The sequence below is a fragment of the Acipenser ruthenus genome, chromosome 8 (assembly GCF_902713425.1).
Source record: "Acipenser ruthenus chromosome 8, fAciRut3.2 maternal haplotype, whole genome shotgun sequence".
Lineage (NCBI taxonomy): Eukaryota > Metazoa > Chordata > Actinopteri > Acipenseriformes > Acipenseridae > Acipenser > Acipenser ruthenus.
Window position 1 is genome coordinate 14,825,467 of NC_081196.1, and position 17,361 is coordinate 14,842,827.

The 17,361-nt window shown below is 36.6% G+C and overlaps 1 protein-coding gene across 8 annotated transcripts in view; it reads left to right on the forward strand.

The window, feature by feature from the left end:
- The window catches only part of LOC117407365 (protein furry homolog), a 110,065-nt gene that overhangs the window by 69,246 nt on the left and 23,458 nt on the right, over positions 1 to 17,361 (forward strand). For all 8 annotated transcript variants that reach the window (XM_059029588.1, XM_059029589.1, XM_059029590.1 and 5 more), the window contains exons 23-39: positions 127 to 251; positions 2,445 to 2,502; positions 2,656 to 2,747; positions 2,853 to 3,025; positions 3,556 to 3,716; positions 5,173 to 5,283; positions 6,028 to 6,182; positions 8,574 to 8,673; positions 8,995 to 9,166; positions 10,473 to 10,729; positions 11,575 to 11,721; positions 12,476 to 12,644; positions 12,908 to 12,998; positions 13,608 to 13,690; positions 14,397 to 14,547; positions 15,785 to 15,888; positions 16,392 to 16,577. In XM_059029588.1, coding sequence (XP_058885571.1) covers positions 127 to 251; positions 2,445 to 2,502; positions 2,656 to 2,747; positions 2,853 to 3,025; positions 3,556 to 3,716; positions 5,173 to 5,283; positions 6,028 to 6,182; positions 8,574 to 8,673; positions 8,995 to 9,166; positions 10,473 to 10,729; positions 11,575 to 11,721; positions 12,476 to 12,644; positions 12,908 to 12,998; positions 13,608 to 13,690; positions 14,397 to 14,547; positions 15,785 to 15,888; positions 16,392 to 16,577 — 2,335 coding nt within the window. The remainder of the gene's footprint in view (positions 1 to 126; positions 252 to 2,444; positions 2,503 to 2,655; positions 2,748 to 2,852; positions 3,026 to 3,555; positions 3,717 to 5,172; positions 5,284 to 6,027; positions 6,183 to 8,573; positions 8,674 to 8,994; positions 9,167 to 10,472; positions 10,730 to 11,574; positions 11,722 to 12,475; positions 12,645 to 12,907; positions 12,999 to 13,607; positions 13,691 to 14,396; positions 14,548 to 15,784; positions 15,889 to 16,391; positions 16,578 to 17,361) is intronic.

Below are 17,361 nucleotides of genomic sequence, written 5' to 3' on the forward strand. Positions count from 1 at the left end.
TTCTACACTGAAATGGAAAGAATTTTTTTTTCCAACACGTATTTATAGTATGTGGGGTTTCTTTTGAAAAAAGAAAACGACGCAGCTGTTGTTACTTATCCCTGTTGAAATGGTTTTGATTGTCAGGTGATCGGAACTCCGTCTGTGGCTGTGCTTCTGAAGCAGCTGGTTCCACTGATGAGGGTGGAGAGCATCGAAATAACTGAGTCTCTCGTTCTGGGGTTTGGGAGGACAAACTCTCTGGTGTTCAGGTACAGCACAGTCGTTATTTCACACCACTGCATTCAAAAAAATAAAATACAATTGAAATGGTAGTGAATGAGATATAACAAGGCTTAACTCAGTATGTTTGCTGTATGTGTAACTTAAATACATAAGCAGATGGGACATTCGCAATGGAAAGGTAGAGTACAGACAAGAGGGCTATTTTATCTAAACTGTGGCAGATCTAAATGTTGTGCCTCTAAACATATATATATATATATATATATATATATATATATATATATATATATATATATAAAATATTAATCTGCTGGTGTTTCCTCCTGGGAGTGATTCATTAACCCACTTAATTACATGAATACAGTATAGTAGTATTTTTGCATGGTACTTTTTCCCATGGTTATACTATGCATTTATTATTATTATTTATTTCTTAGCAGACGCCCTTATCCAGGGCAACTTACAATTGTTACAAGATATCACATTATTTTTACATACAATTACATTATTTTTTACACATTATTTTTACATACAATTACCCATTTATACAGTTGGGTTTTTACTGGAGCAATCTAGGTAAAGTACCTTGCTCAAGGGTACAGCAGCAGTGTCCCCCACCTGGGATTGAACCCATGACCCTCCGCTCAAGAGTCCAGAGCCCTAACCACTACTCCACACTGCTGCCCTGGTTTGTCATGTTTATTAATATTCTTTACCATACCTTGCTGGTCTTTACAATGCTAACCAAGGCTTTACCACACGTCCGCTATGTTTTATTACACTTTACCATGGGAAACTTTTATAAGGGGTCTCTTAATCATTAATCTATTTCCCCCGAAGCTTGAAAAGTGGCATCTAAGATAAAGCAGGAATTGAACTAAAGTAATCTGTGTGAGAGAGTTGTTTTTGCCAGAAGAAAGATAAAGTAAATGGCAGGCTCCTCTCGAAGAGATGCCAGTTTGCCTTCCATTTCTACTTTGACGTGAGGGAGTAATTTTTTTCTACTGGGTCCAAAACCTACATTTCTTGCAATGGTAGTTCAGAAAGGAGACATCTACTTAGATTTGAAATGAACAATTCTTTATTGCATTTGACAAATGCCCGTAATGAAATGTAATATAATTTGGCCCATGGCATTGTCCATTGGAGCTCGATAGCCGCCCCTATATGCTGGCCGAACTATGATGTAATGTATATTGATTGAACGGTAACTAATGTGCGGGCAGGACAAGTGGCACCCTGGGCCACCTTCCCTCTAGACAAGGCGCGCTGCAAGGTGGGGGCAGAGGAGGAGGAGGACCAAACAAAGAAACGACAAGGAGGCGTAGACTAGAGGGCTATTCAAAGAAACAGCTTGATTACATATGTGATTAGTGGGTGGATTCCCCTTTCAGAAACACAGCATAGTTTCCAATAAATGGCATGCAGTTAAAATACCACAGGGTGTTTTTGTGACATTTGTAATGTTGTTTTAACACAGCATTGTATTTCAATGTTCCATCTGTCATGAACTAGGTGGTAGTGGCTGCTGATGGAGCTTCATCATTATGAAGGTTAATAATAAATGGCTGTACTGTACAACTCACAGTGCAAGCAGTAAAATACCTCCTTCATTGTACTGAACAGCTGCAGGTGTGTTCTCCAGTCCACTACAATAGAGGCAAACAATCACAATCACCAACACAAATAAAGCAAAAATCAGAGCAAGGGAAGTTGGCTTCTGTGTGTTTTTGCACATCCCTGCAACACTGATATATACATAAAAGTAGAAATATGCTTTGTTTTTAAATGATGAAATTATACATCTGAATTCACTGTTGTATACCTCAGAACTTTTTTGTACAGCATTGATCAAATGGCCAATTCCAGGTCTATTGTCACAGACAGACACTCAATTCCATTTAAACTATCAAGATAAGGGTTCCAATAGCAAAGCCTGTAGCATCATCCTATGGTAAACTATACTTTAGGCACTTATTAACAGCTATTTTCGTCTTCGTCCATATCAATATGTAATTGGTCGTGGCATATTTGACCTCAGGCTCCATTGACATCAGTGCAGCTGTCCTTTAGTCTGCCTATTGGAAAATATTCCTTTATAAAAATATTATTATTATTATTCCTTTATTCCTTTGTAAAAAATATTGTATTTCTCCTGCACCCCTGTAAAGGAAATGACTGTTATACCTTATTAAACGTCACATATTCTGTTCCTAAAGGGAACTGGTGGAAGAGCTTCATCCCTTAATGAAAGAAGCTTTGGAAAGGAGACCAGAGGTAAGTGTTTTTTTATTTATTTTTTTAAGTTGACTCACTCGTTGTAAGGTGGCCCTTTACCACGGAAAAATATATTCTATGTTTAAAAATATTTGATGATTATCTTATGAAGTGTTTGTCTATCTTGTAAATCTTCTTCTCTTCCTTAAACAGAACAAGAAACGACGTGAGCGAAGAGATTTGCTTAGACTACAGCTGCTGAGGATTTTTGAACTACTTGCTGATGCTGGAGTTATAAGTGACAAGTAGGCTGATTGACTTTTTTTTACATTAAACTTCCATTTGACAAAAAGTAGATAGCATGAAGGTAATTCATGTGTTTTTTTTATTTTTTTTTTCGTTGCCTTTAGTACAAATGGGGCTTTGGAGCGTGATACCCTTGCCCTGGGCGCTCTGTTTCTGGAGTATGTGGACCTCACTCGGATGCTGCTCGAAGCAGAAAATGACAAAGACGTTGAAATTCTGAAGGATATCCGGGCACATTTTAGTGCTATGGTGGCCAATCTGATACAGTGTGTTCCAGGTAGAAAAATAAAAATCACAATTACTTCAAGCATCGTACCTTTGTACACAATACAGAAATCAAATTGAAAACTATTTGCAGAGATTTTGGTTTACTCTGAGGTACTACACCTGCAGGATACTGAACTGGTCCAGGCTGATATGGTATGATTCAGTTTGCAATAAGGACCGTATAAATAATTTAGTTCTTTCTCAGTTTAATGAGTGGGTTGGTATACGCTGACAATCATATATACTGTACATTGAGACAGTGACATTAGAGAGAGACTGTATTCAAAATTAAATAGGGTGAAAATGAAATCCAATACATGATTCATGACAAAGGCTTATAGCATATCTATTTTCAGACATCCTGTACCTGGTGATGAATGTGTAATGATTCATGGAGTTGACTGATTAATTCCCCTCATAAAACATGTTCCTTGCTGATCACAGTACAGTGTTTCCCCTCAAGCTATTTTTCTTGGCTGTTGGATCTTTCTTCTCATTAGTAAGACAGTGGCTGATACCTCACTGTCTTTCTCTCCGCAGTCCATCATCGGAGGTTCCTTTTCCCGCAACAGAGCCTCAGGCACCACCTGTTCATCTTATTCAGCCAGTGGGCCGGCCCATTCAGTGTTATGTTTACACCTCTGGATCGTTACAGTGACAGAAACCATCAGATCACCAGATACCAGTACTGTGCCCTAAAGGTAAATCATTATTACCCTGCACTTCGCCTGCCTGTGGCTGCATCACCCCGAGTTATGAAGTTTTGCAAGTGTATAAAAATGACACATTTTTCTTTGTTTTGCCTCTAAACAGGAAAGACCACTTTTTACATCCAAGAGGGGAACTCAGTATCTTATTTTCAAGATGTGGCTTAGTGCAATAAAATAACAATGAATAACTGTCTGGTACTTATCTGGCACAGGTGTTTTTAGAGGAAGTAAGCTACTAAAGAACACTGTGGAAAATGACTGTTATTATTATCATCCCCTGTTCCCCTGTGTCCAGTCAGCCATCAAATATTGGCAAATCCCATTAATGTGTATTGAAGAGCAGTCACACACAATATAACTTAAGGCTGTATTTTTTTTGACGGTTATCACGTATTTCATGCTTTCCGTGAAATGTCCCCATTGCTGTCTAATATATAGTTTCCTTTTCTGAAAGAAGTGTAAGTATACATATTTTGTATCACTTAAAAATAAATACAGCAAACGCTTGCTTTATTGACACACTACCTGTTTACACTGGCACCTGGCAGCCGGTTAACGTTGCAGTTCCAGGAAATGATTGAACACACTGCTTAAAGAAAGATGCACAATGACTTTAAAATGTCTTCAACGAAAAACACACCATCTGCAGCTGCATCGGAAATATTGCTGCTAAAGATCGCTCTGTCCAGAACAAAAATGTATTACATGTGTTTATGTTTTTATTTTGTTTGATAATTTCCTGATGGTGAAAATAGAATGTCTTTAAAAGGTGGACATAAAAAAACGAAATATTCTGCAATTTAGCATTTACTGTTTTTCAAGTAAGCATTTAAATATTTAGGAACATTTGTTGTATAATAACTCTAGAGAAAATAATCAATTTGGAATGTGACAAAGCTTTTTTTTCTGATTTTAATAAATGTTTGTTTGTGAAATATCTTAAGATACTTATTTTTAGACTGTGAAATAAGCAATTTTTTTAAAAAAACAGTCCTAAATATAACTGGTAACCTGTATCATTCTTACAGAAACACTGGACTCGCACATAATTATGACAAGGCTGATAAAAAAAAGAAATGTGTGGTGCTGTTCTCCTTTATTGAACTGATTCCAGTTTTGGCCATTGCAGACATGTCATCTATGTCACTTTTCCATGAACACTAGATGCATGCTGACAGTAGTTTGAGGCTGTGCTTATTTTAATACTTGAAGCATCTGTTACTGTCTTTAAAGTTAACAGTATTGAAATGTATATGTATATAAAAACAGGAACAGTGCAATCATTGTTTCTGTCTTGTCTTTTAGTTTTATGGCACATAAAGTATTGACTTATTTATTTGATTGATATTTATTTAACTGAGTTGACACTGAATTGTCATTGAAGCATTTTTCCTTTTATTTTCTCTTGTTTAGCTTTTTGCAGTTCATAGTTTCTGTTTATTTCCAGGCCATGTCGGCAGTTCTGTGCTGTGGACCTGTGTTTGACAACGTTGGCCTCTCCCCGGATGGCTATCTGTACAAGTGGCTGGATAATATTTTAGCATGTCAGGATTTACGGGTATGCATGATTTATTACTAGATATAAATTACCAAATATTTGTTCTGTATTATTATTTTTTTGTTATACACAACTTTGGTTTAACAACTTTTACCAATGGCAAAAATATATTTGTTTTACCAAATGTTTACCTATTTATTTAGTATATCACTGTAGTTAATGTAAAGGCTTGTTCACATGTACCACAACTCAGCAAGACAAGCTATCCTTAATAATAACAACTGTCTCTGCACTCCTAGCTATGCTGGGCTCAAGGCCATAAATAATCAATAATTACATGAATTACCTCACTGAACTAATTTGACAAGTCTTAATTCTAGCTGCAGTGTCATGTATCAGCTCTGTAGTCTATTTAGTGAAATATCTGAAAGGCCTACAAACAATGAGTTTCACTAAACATGTGAGCAGAAGCATGAATCAGTGTTTCAACATCATGACAGCATTGGCTTCAAAAGGACACTTTAGAACCTCTCATTCCAATATCAGGTAAACTCTTGGTAAACACTCTTTTAACTAGTTTTGATTTCTAGTGCTTGTTTTTTATTCCTCAGGGAAAGTGTAATTGTGAGTAACTGTGTTTGAGGTTGGGTTTGTTACTGAAAAAAAAATAAACTTAATTAATTTTCCATACTATGTGAACTATAGATGTAGTGACACTAGTAGGTAGGTATTGTTTGAGTATCATGCACTGACAAAGGTGATTATTTTCCGTTATTTTCTCCATATTTAAATGTTCCTATCTAGGTTCATCAGCTCGGGTGTGAAGTAGTCATCCTCCTGTTAGAGTTAAACCCGGATCAGGTGAACCTTTTCAATTGGGCTGTGGATCGGTGCTTCACTGGGTCCTACCAACTAGCGTCTGGCTGTTTCAAAGCTATCGCCACAGTCTGTGGAAGCAGGTAATGACTTGAACAGTCTAGATCAGGGGTGGCCAAATTTTCACGCGGTTACGCGCTATTTTTAATAAGCACAAACCAAACACAAAAACAACACCTAGCTCCTTCGGAGCGCTAACTAAAACTTCCAGGAACACCCTGACTATAAAGTGGGACAGCTAAGCCATTTCCCCACAACACAAAACACACAGGATTTCTACACTTGACGACTGCTTGGAAGCAGAGCACCTTTTCTGCCTCCCTCTCCTCAGCAGCCCTGAGCAAACTGACTGCCCTCTTTAAATACCCTGCACCTGGTTCTAATTTAACAATAATTACCAGGTGCAGGGGATAATTAATAATAAAACAATTAACAAATTAAATAAAACAATAAAGCAAAACATTTCAATTAAACAAATGTGCATTCGCACATTTTTTTTCCCATGCAGGGAGGATTAACCCCCTCCCTGCTGTGTTACTATATATATATATATATATATATATATATATATATATATATATTTTTTTTTATGACTGCTGCGTGTATTAAATACTTTTGAGAGCTTTGTGGATGACAAATGCACTGTATTTATTTTGAAAGGGATTACAGTATGCTCATGAAGAGGCTTAAGAAATGTAAATATAATAATTTTAGTTCTGCAATATAACATTTAAACATGCATTCTCTTGTCTAGTAACAACACTCCAATTTTATAAAAAGACTCATTCCTCTGAATAAGGGCATTTGGCACGAGCGATATTCCATGCCATACACAACTCGCTTTCAGCTGCTTTACTGAACTCCGAAAGGAGCATCTGCCTGATCCAGAAGGATATTCAGATTAAAATGTTTGTGATTTGTTTCATAATGACGTTTGAGGTTGCTCGCCTTGTACAGACTAGAGTGTGTACGATTTGTTGCAGATGAGACACAGGTTTACCACAGTTTTCAGTGAAAGCAAACTCTTTCTCCCAGTCTGGTTTAAAGCCTCATACATTCATTTATTACTCATGGATGGTTTGCTCAATGCTATTGTCTCCGCGAAATGAACGAGCATTTAATTAAAAAATATGAAAATAACTTTCAACTGCACATCCGGCTTTCACTTGGTGATCGAAATACGCATGCGCCAGCAAGTGGTGTCGCAAGTCAACCTGACGAATGTCCTTGGGGTGAACATGCAGGCTCAAAGAAACGAGTGAGAACGAGAGAGAAGAAAGAATAATTAACACAAATTTTTGTTTATTATTCTTTCTTCAGTTCATTTGAGCTTTAAAGTGTGTGTCACCCAGCATTTCACCGGGAGCCGCACTTGAACTGCCCGGGAGACGCATGCGGCTTGGCCACCTCTGGTCTAGGTGTTGCCTGTGGTACTGGGAACATTTCTGCACTGTCATCTCTGGTGCCTGTCATATTTTCAGCTTCTGTCATTTCTCAGAGTTTCTGAACATTTACTTCAATAATGGTGCATGCAGTACCCATTATAATTGGATTTTACTCAAACACAGTTTGCACATTTATACCTTAAATATATAAAACATTTCTTGGAAAAAAAAGCTGTGGGGCAGAATTTAATTACAATACTGGATATTATTCACTGAACTGTTTTGGACAGTTGGCTACATTTATATAATATCAAACTAATTTACTCATTTACTTAAAGCTTTGTGAATATGTCCCATTATATTGAATACAGGTGAATAGCTATTTTAAAATGTGAATAGACTTTAATGCTTACTGTTGTCATGTGCCACAAAAAAACAAAAGCATATATTATAAAATGTTATGCAAATAAGAAAACTGTCTTCAAACCAGTATTTAAATTAACTGGAACATATTTTCAAAGAGTTTATTCCAGTGTTTAATGAATGCCTTTTTTTGAAAGAGTTAAAATACCTGTTCATTTTACAAAACTAAAACCAAACAACTTAGTTATATATTTCAAGTTCTCTCAAGTGTTTGCATTTAATTTTGTAACTTAAAAAATGTGTTTTTCCTCTTTCCAAAAATAGGAATTAACTAGATAATGGAGGAAATGGTTTGAAAATAAGGCCCACTATCTTTTAATTGATTTGGATTTTTGTTGTTCATATCTGAAGACTGTTACAAAGACTTCAGAGCATTTTTCCTACATTAATCAGCTTATAGTGACAAGAAGGAATGGGTTATTCTTTAGAGTATATATTTGAAATCATTGCTCATACTTGTTCACTGATATACACAAGTTTCTCTTCAACTATAGTCATTGGTATACAGCCAATACTTAAAAATATATATTACTCTAATCCCCCAAAGCTTTGAAAAATACTGTGTATCTTGATCATAAAAATAGCTGCCTGATTTAAAAATGGATAGTTGTCTGTTTTTATAATAAGAATTGTGTTTTTTTTTTTTTCTTTGTCTTTTTTTCTCAGGAACTATCCATGTGATATAGTTACCTTGCTAAACTTAGTGCTGTTCAAATCATCTGACACCAACAGAGAAATTTATGAAATTGCAATGCAGCTTATGCAGGTATGTTAAAGTGAATTACTTCCCCCACAATACCTTGATACCTTGACAAAATATTATTTTCTGCCTACCGTTTAGACCACTTATATTTAGTCAGGATTAATGCACTGATTGCTAATATGATAGTATTTAAATCAACCTTCAATAATAACCATTGACAACTTTCTAAAGAAGGTGCAAATGCTATCGTGATATCTGATTTTGCTTATATAACACAGTTGTCATTTTAACATATTGAATTAATTGACTATTTAATTTTCCATCTAATAAAGAGTAGTACATGTTCACAAATACATGCTGTCCCTTTTTGTTTTATTTCAATAGATTCTTGAAGCAAAGCTCTTTGTATATTCTAAGAAGCTTGCGGAGCAGAAGCCTGGCAGTATACTGTATGGCACTCATGGCCCACTGCCACCTTTGTACAATGTGTCCCTGTCACAGCTTTCGAATGAGCTCGCCAGGATGTATCCTGAGCTCACCCTGCCACTCTTCTCAGGTACATATTTATACCACACTGAAGTGGATTAGCCAGCCTCATTCACAAAACCTCAGACAGTTAAGCCATCATTAATGAAAATGAATATCCCCTTGCATTCATCCCTGCAGCAATGCTGCCAGTCTCTATTAATCATGCATGTATGTTCTCAATGCACAAACACACCTCCCACTAGAATGAGAAGGCTTGTTTCATTTATTCATTAATGGAGAACTGAAGAAAAATAAAACACCTTGCAAGAAACCTCCAAATCACCTACTGCCATTTTAGTACAACAACCTTTATCCTCTGCATTGAGGGGAATGTACAACATAAGAATCTGTTCATACACTTCTATACACACACATGTGTTCTGGTGTTGAGCATATAAACAGCCTTTTATTTACAAGCATAACAATTTGCATGAGAAATTGTGATCTAAGATTTTGATATTTATAATTTGAAACCCCTTCCTGTTTACCATATCTGTCACTTGCACTGATTTGTCAAATCCGCTCTTTTTCTGTGAATTTGACAAATCAGTCAACTGGCCTCCCTCTCTGAGTCTGTAACATATACCTGTATAACTTGTACTGTAATCCTGTGTGCTTTCTCCCTATGTATACAAGCAGCCAATTGCTCACTGGGAGCTCAATGCAGCTCACCAGCTCTGCTGCTTGTTACCATGGTAATATCAAGGTCTAAATCAAGCCCCAAATGTTCAAGCTGTATAACAAAATACTGATGTTTGTTTCAGTATTTTATTGTGTTACATGTTCTCATGTGTTGCTACAACTGTTTATGTAAGGTGTGTGCATTGTTTTATTTTTTTACATTTTGACCACTTTTTTAAACTTTTAAATTGCATTCCCTGCCTCAAGATGGCTTCCCATATACCCGCATGGATCTCTCAGAACTACATTTCCCATCATTCTCTTGCTCACTGGTAAATCCTCACTGGTAAAATTTTTTTTGCTAAGAAATAAAAAAAAATCCATCTCAGTTACATATGTGAGTAGGAGGATGCAACACATGGGAACATGTAACACAATAAAATAAAAAAAGGTCCTTATGTACCCTTTAAACATCAATGTCTGACACAGTGGCCATTACCTGCTAGATAATTGACCACTGCCAGTCAAAGGTGAGGGCACTTAATGAATCTAAAGGTAATGACTGCTGCGAAAGGTATTTTAGCTATTTATTGTGTAATATATTTTTTAAATGGGCCCTTGGGTTATGTTTTGGACTGGCTCCTTGTTACATCAAGCACCACTGTAAACTCTTGTAAGCTTATTAACTTCTCATTATGTTTGTTTAAATTCAGAGGTCAGCCAGAGATTTCCCACCACCCACCCAAATGGGCGTCAGGTCATGCTCACCTACCTGTTACCATGGCTACACAACATTGAGCTGGTAGACAACGGCCTGCTCCCTCCTGTCTCCAGTCCCAACACCCCTGAGGACGAAGCAAGAGATAAGTGGGATAGCCTGGGCTGCACTCACCGGCTGAAGGGGAGTGGCTGGGGGTCACTGCAGGCCACATCGCTGGTCCTCAACAACCTCATGTTTATGACTGCCAAGGTACTTGATGGATTGTTTCAGATAAAGTACATTTTGTTATTGTAAATGTGGCTATTGTTATTTACACACTGCTTAAGGTCATTTCAGGCAACCAGAGCATGAAATGCCAGTGACTTATCACACTAAACCGCTGTGGATCATTTACCAACCTTGTAAATATTAAACTACAAAACAGTAAATGCGCAAAATAATTATACTGATAGACCTGTAATTATATCCATGTACAGTATATATGTTTTCAGCAAACAGAAGACAGTTCATCCAAATGTAAACAAAGGAATCACAGAAAGCAGCTTGTTGTTGTCTCACTCTTTTAGGCAAAATTATCCCCATGGCAACCAAGCAATAAATCCATGCAGCAGTGCAGTTTGTGAAAGTTCAGATATTTCAAATATTCACAACTGGTTGCTTCTTTGAAATATGATAAGGGACTTTGGACCATACTTTCAAAGATTTATCTCCAGTCTTAAATTAACTCCTATTTCTTTGAAAGGAGAGAAATCATGTAAATGTTACAAAATGAGAAACAAACAATGTGAGAGAGCTTAAAATAACTTGGATTATATTACTTATTTGTTTGATTCTAGTTTTAAAAAAAAAAAGCAGACATTTGACCTCTTTCAAAAAATATGAGTTAAATAAAGACCTATAGGCTTAGAAAATATGTCCCTTTGTCAGTTAATGTCTGTCTTTTTATATTGTTGTTAATCACAAAGTGTATTCTAAAATGTAAACTAAACGAAATGATTGAGACTTGACTGTTGTAGAGGAAGTGTTTAGAAGCACTCTGTAGGTATAATTTGCTGTTGTTTTGTTGAGTTACAGTAAGTGTGCATATATTTCAGCACGGAGATGAGATGCCCGGGCCAGAGATGGAGAATGCTTGGAATGCCCTTGTAAGCAATGACAAGTGGAGCAACAACCTAAGAACTACACTGCAGTTCCTCATCAGTCTGTGCGGAGTGAGCAGTGACACCACCCTTCTGCCATACGTAAGTACTGGAAGAAAATCTTTATGCTCAGTGGCACACCAAAATACCATTACAGAAGAAGCATTCTCTGATAAAAACCCTTATACATGTTTACTGCAATATTATGTGGTAAAAGTGTAGAACATCAGCGTAAAAGCATTGTGATACAAAGCATGGTAAATCACAGATACGCTTTGTGAATTATTATACACACCATGGTTACTCATGGTTAACCATAGTAAATGCAAAGTATAAGCATGGGGAAAAGTTTAGAAAATTACAGTGCAAATGTAAAGTGCATGAAACGTTCCTTTTGATTTGTAACCATAACAACATTTGAATATGCAAGGTGCATTTAATTTTTTTTTTCTTTTTAAAAGGAACTGGCATCACTGATATTCTAATGGGACTGACAAAATCCATAAATTATAGAGAACTGGCACTGTCTACTGTTTATCTAAATAATTGTTACCCCCTCCTTCACAGATTGGGGTACGATAGGCCCAATTTGAAACCAAACACAAACCAATTTTTTAATTGAAAACAAAATCAATATTAAACTAGCAACAAACAAACTTTGCACCTGCTTGAAAATCAGTGTTTTCTGTGAATGTTCTGAACACTAACACAGTTTTTTTAGCATGTTAGTTCTACACCAAAAACACCAGTGATTTGATAGGAACGGTCCCATTTGTATTAGCCCTCTTTGAGTTGTTGTTGTTTTGACTTTTTTCCTTTCCAGTACCCAACCAACCTAGAATTGTTTTGATTTCAGATTAAAAAGGTTGTGATCTACCTGTGCCGTAATAACACCATTCAAACAATGGAGGAGCTGCTGTTTGAGCTGCAGCAGACAGACCCTGTGAACCCTGTGGTCCTGCACTGCGATAATCCACCTTTCTACAGATTTGCTGCAAGCAACAAGGCTTCAGCAGCTGCCTCTGGTAGGACAACTGCTCTCTGTTTATAGAATAATTGTATTTAGTCAACCAGGACTGTGAGACTACTGGCTTTGTGTAAAGGGAATACGGGCAAGACAATACAAATAGCATAAAGCGAACTACGACATCTGGACATTATACATTATGTAAAATTGTATTTAAATCAGATAAAGAAAAACACCTTAAAGAATCCGGTATTAAAGCCTGCAGATTTGATCTGGAGACACAGAGAGCTGGGAGTCAGATTTTTCTTTTTTTTTGTACAGGGACAACGTCCAGCAGTAACACTGTAGTAGCTGGCCAAGAAAGTTTCCCAGACACGGATGAAAGCAGATTAATGAGAGAGTCTGATGAAAGGTTTGTATTATCTGTGAAGATAACCCCTTGATAGTCATTTTCAAAATCAGGATAGAAGCTTAAGATGTTTTCAAAGCACAGTGAACAAACTGGGTATCAAATAGACACTGGTCTAAAGAGTCGTTCGTGTCTTTAATGTAGCAGTGCGAGGAGCGTTACTACAGTATCCTCGAAAAACATTATATATCTCACACACTTCTTTCATCTATCTACAATGACATTTGTTTAAATTTACACTTTAAAAATACCCTGCTAGTTGACAGTTTCTGGTTGACAGTGTAGGACACTTGAACCAAATTATATTAAGTGAATAACTACTCGCATAGCATAGATGATTCCAGTCTCTTACAGTAATGTACATACAATATTTATCTAACTATTTCCGCCATCACCAGCATCTGTGATTTGCGTGTCGTAGGGTATTTGCACTGATGTTACTGATTAGATATTGTGTAGAATTGCCTGGAATAGGCGGCCCTTCACTTGGAACACCTGCTCTCCTGTCTCCTATCTTGGAGCTTGTGCTCGCCCTGCTCAGGCTATACATTTAAATATGACTGATTGTAAGAGGTTCAGTACATCACTGTTTGTTTATTTGTGTAATGTTAGGATCAGCAATGTGATCAGAGCGCACACCAGACTAGACTCAAGATACAGCAACAGCTCCGGCGGGTCTTACGACGATGACAAAAGTAAGATTTAAGTTTGGATGGTAAATATTTGATGTTTTACTTGTTCTTTTTGGACCTCAGTAGTGTCTATATACTTTTGCAGTATTTGTACAGCTAAGGAAGGGGAAATCAAACTCTTGTTTTGCAGTAGCAGCCACGCTCAAAGGTTAGCAATGCAAGGAATGTAACTAGCATAATGTTACATCTAGGTGGTGCCTTGACTGTTTGATAAAGCTTTCTGTTCTTGGCTATCGATGAATGAATGTGACTTATTTTAGGTATGTATGAGGTTATGAAGGTATTCAAGCTTTTTACTTTCTTAGATTGAACATTAAAGCTTGACACATCATTGAATAACCCACTTTTTACTGGTCCACATGCACCTTTTATATTAATCAAATCTACATTGCAATCTTATACTTAACTAAAAAGCCTGTCTCAGATTACATTCTGCAAACCTACATTTTTAACTGTGTAGGAAGAATCCACTAACTATTAGATACAGGTCTTTGTACATGGAGCTGTTTTCTTTCAAACATGCTTCATACCAATGGTATTCATTCTGGGACGGCTTGAATATTTCTTTTCAGACAAAATATGAATGTTGTTCAAAAATAGACAGCTGGCGATTTAAAAGGAGATGAAATATGGAGGTGCCCTCATTCAAGGAATGTTTCAAGCCTTAAACGGTTGATTAAACCTGTGCAATGATGTGCCTCACCTCCAGATGACCCTGCGCCTCCCTATAGTGGCTGGCTGATGAATGTTATGGAGACCAATCAGCCGCAGCCCCTGCCAATGCCTGTGAACGGAGGATGCTGGGCACCCCTAGTAGACTACCTCCCTGAGACCATCACTCCAAGGGGACCACTGCACAGGTTAGAGGAAATCCCAACATCTTACTGTATGTCTTGAAGTTTGTAAACTATTGAAACTTTACACCTGCACCCAACACCCTGTTATTTTTCTAACTTGTTGCCAGCTTTGAATTGGGTAAAATGTGGACACCACTTTTCATTTCTGGTTTCATCTGGTGAATTCTGAGCTACTTGAAATAGTGGTCCCTATTTACAAAGCTCATGAGTTAAAGTTGCTAATTTTAACAACAAAGTTAAATGAATGTCAAACGTTTGTATGCATAAAAGCAGACTTTGAATAAGGCCCATTGTGTAAAATTAGATAAGCTAAACATATTTAAGAAAAGATGTGTTCCTCAGCCAACCAGATACAGTGAAATAGCCACTTTATCCATACTGGATACAGTGAAAGACAAAAAGCTGAATTCCATGACTGTCCAGTAAAAACCTTGACAGGTGGCAACCAGAGCGTATTCCAATACATCCAAAACCATTAAGCAAATTGTGCAAACAATCAGACCTTTTCAGTCACGTGAGTGCCAGGTAATATTTGAATGGTTTCTTATTTCTGACGAATAGGCATTAATAAAGACTCCTTTGTCTCATCCACCAAAATTGGAATACATTCCTTATTGTGCTGATTTTTTCTTAATTATTTGTAAAACATTTCTGTATGTTTACGTATTTATAGATTCCTATTTACAGCTCTAAAATATTTGCAATGCTTCTTGGATCCACATCATATCCTGACCATACCCGATCTCGCATATCTTTCTCCAAGTGCCTGAGGGTAAACTCCCTGGTAAACTGAATTAATCTAAAAAAGTTTATCTGACATTCCTGAGCTCTCTAGTTGAATAGTGTATATGTTTTTCTTTCAAAAGCCTGATTTTGCAAAGACAACTATGCAAGCATGATAATTTACAAAGGAATATGTCAAAGCATTGTCAATTTCATTTGTAAACACAGCATTACAATTAAAATTGTTCAAATTTAACATGGTAAACTTTTATAAGGACAACTTATCCTTCACAGTAGACCACATATCAAAAAAATAAGATGCTATTTAATAAAATACACTATATAATTGTCAGTCTCTGGTAGGGGTGGTTATTCAGCTCAGGATTATTATGGTGTATTGATGGAGCTTTACTGGGGCATAGTTACATTTATATTTGCTAAACATGTTCATTTTATATAGACAGGATCCTGCATGTCTCTAAACAGAATTAAACTAAATCAAGCTTGTCTTTTCCAGGTGTAATATAGCCGTCATCTTCATGACCGAGTTGGTCGTTGATCACAGTGTCCGAGAAGACTGGGCTTTGCATCTGCCTTTGTTACTCCAAGCTCTGTTTTTGGGTATGTTCTGGTGCGTTTATTCATAAAACTGAGATAGTCCGAAAGACAAATCTGATGTGATCTTAGAATGTATCATCGTGTATCGTTTAACCTCTATTCAGAACTCTAAAGTTCTGTTTCTGAGTTTACTAGTAAACAAAAATCAGTTTTTTGAAGACAATGAAAACATATTTGAAAGAAGTTACAAGAATTCAAAATTATTGAAATAACATTGAATTTATTATTATTATTATTATTATTTCACTACATTACTTCTTAAAGACGCTCAATGTTAGCACACTACTGGCACTGTGTATATTCAATGTATACAAGTGTGCTCCTTTTAAAATCGTGTCCTTGTAATAAACTTGCCCTGTCTGTAAAGGAATGATTACTTATTCTGGTAAGCATGCAATGTGACCACTAACTCAGTACTGACTCCATCACAGGACTTTTTTCAGCTCAGTCTGCTTCTACATTAGATTGTGTTTCATTTTCCTTTTTTAAATCCCTTTTTCCCATAGGTCTTGATCATTACCGTCCAGAAGTGTTTGAGCACAGTAAACGACTGCTTCTTCATCTACTGATTGCGCTGTGCTGCAACAACAACTTCCAGGTCATAGCATCAGTGCTTCTTCTTACCAGAGAGATGAGTGAAAGCAAGACTCTGACAGTGAAGTCCAGCTACCAGCCAGAATACCTCTACACAGGTAACACTCTCTCTGCCACGCAACCCAGGGATTGACCATTAGGAAAGATGAATAAATGTGCATTGACTGGTGCTCTGACATATATTGCCCATTGTACCCCATCCCTTACATATTAAATAGCTTGGTATCCCTGAAAATAATTGTCTTGATGAACATTCAAAATAAAGTGTGGTGGTGCCAAAAATAGAATTAATTTACAAAGAAAGATATTCTTCATTTGGTTTTGGTAAAGGGGGCTGCCAAGACAGAATGACATTCAATTAGGGCTGCAGTGAAGGGTACATTTTGACCTTCGAAGGTTCGGAACACATTACCGAAGGAAGGTTTGAACCTTCAATGGTACTCATTTGCATAATTTATTGGTGACGTCATCATAGCTACTTCTTTATATTTCATTGAAAATCCTATTATTTTACAGGTAATCCATATAAATGGAATAAAACATTCACATGTAGTTTAAAAATACGTTATATAGAACAGTAATCATGTTTTTATAATTTAAATAAAAATTAAAATACATGTTGTTTATTTACACGTAATTGATGCTGCTTGCGATATATACAGTAAACTTGGATTGCAGCAGCACCAACTGCAGTGGACAAAGGTTTATTTTACTGTCACCGTTCCAAGCAGCTTATCAGTCACATTTTACTACTATTAAAAATATTAATAATATTGTCAAGTGACCACAGAGATTGGTTATGCCGCCATGATACGAGTCACTTGCACAGTTTGCATTCAACTTTTTTTGTCCGTCTGGGCATTTAACAAAAAAATCCCAAAC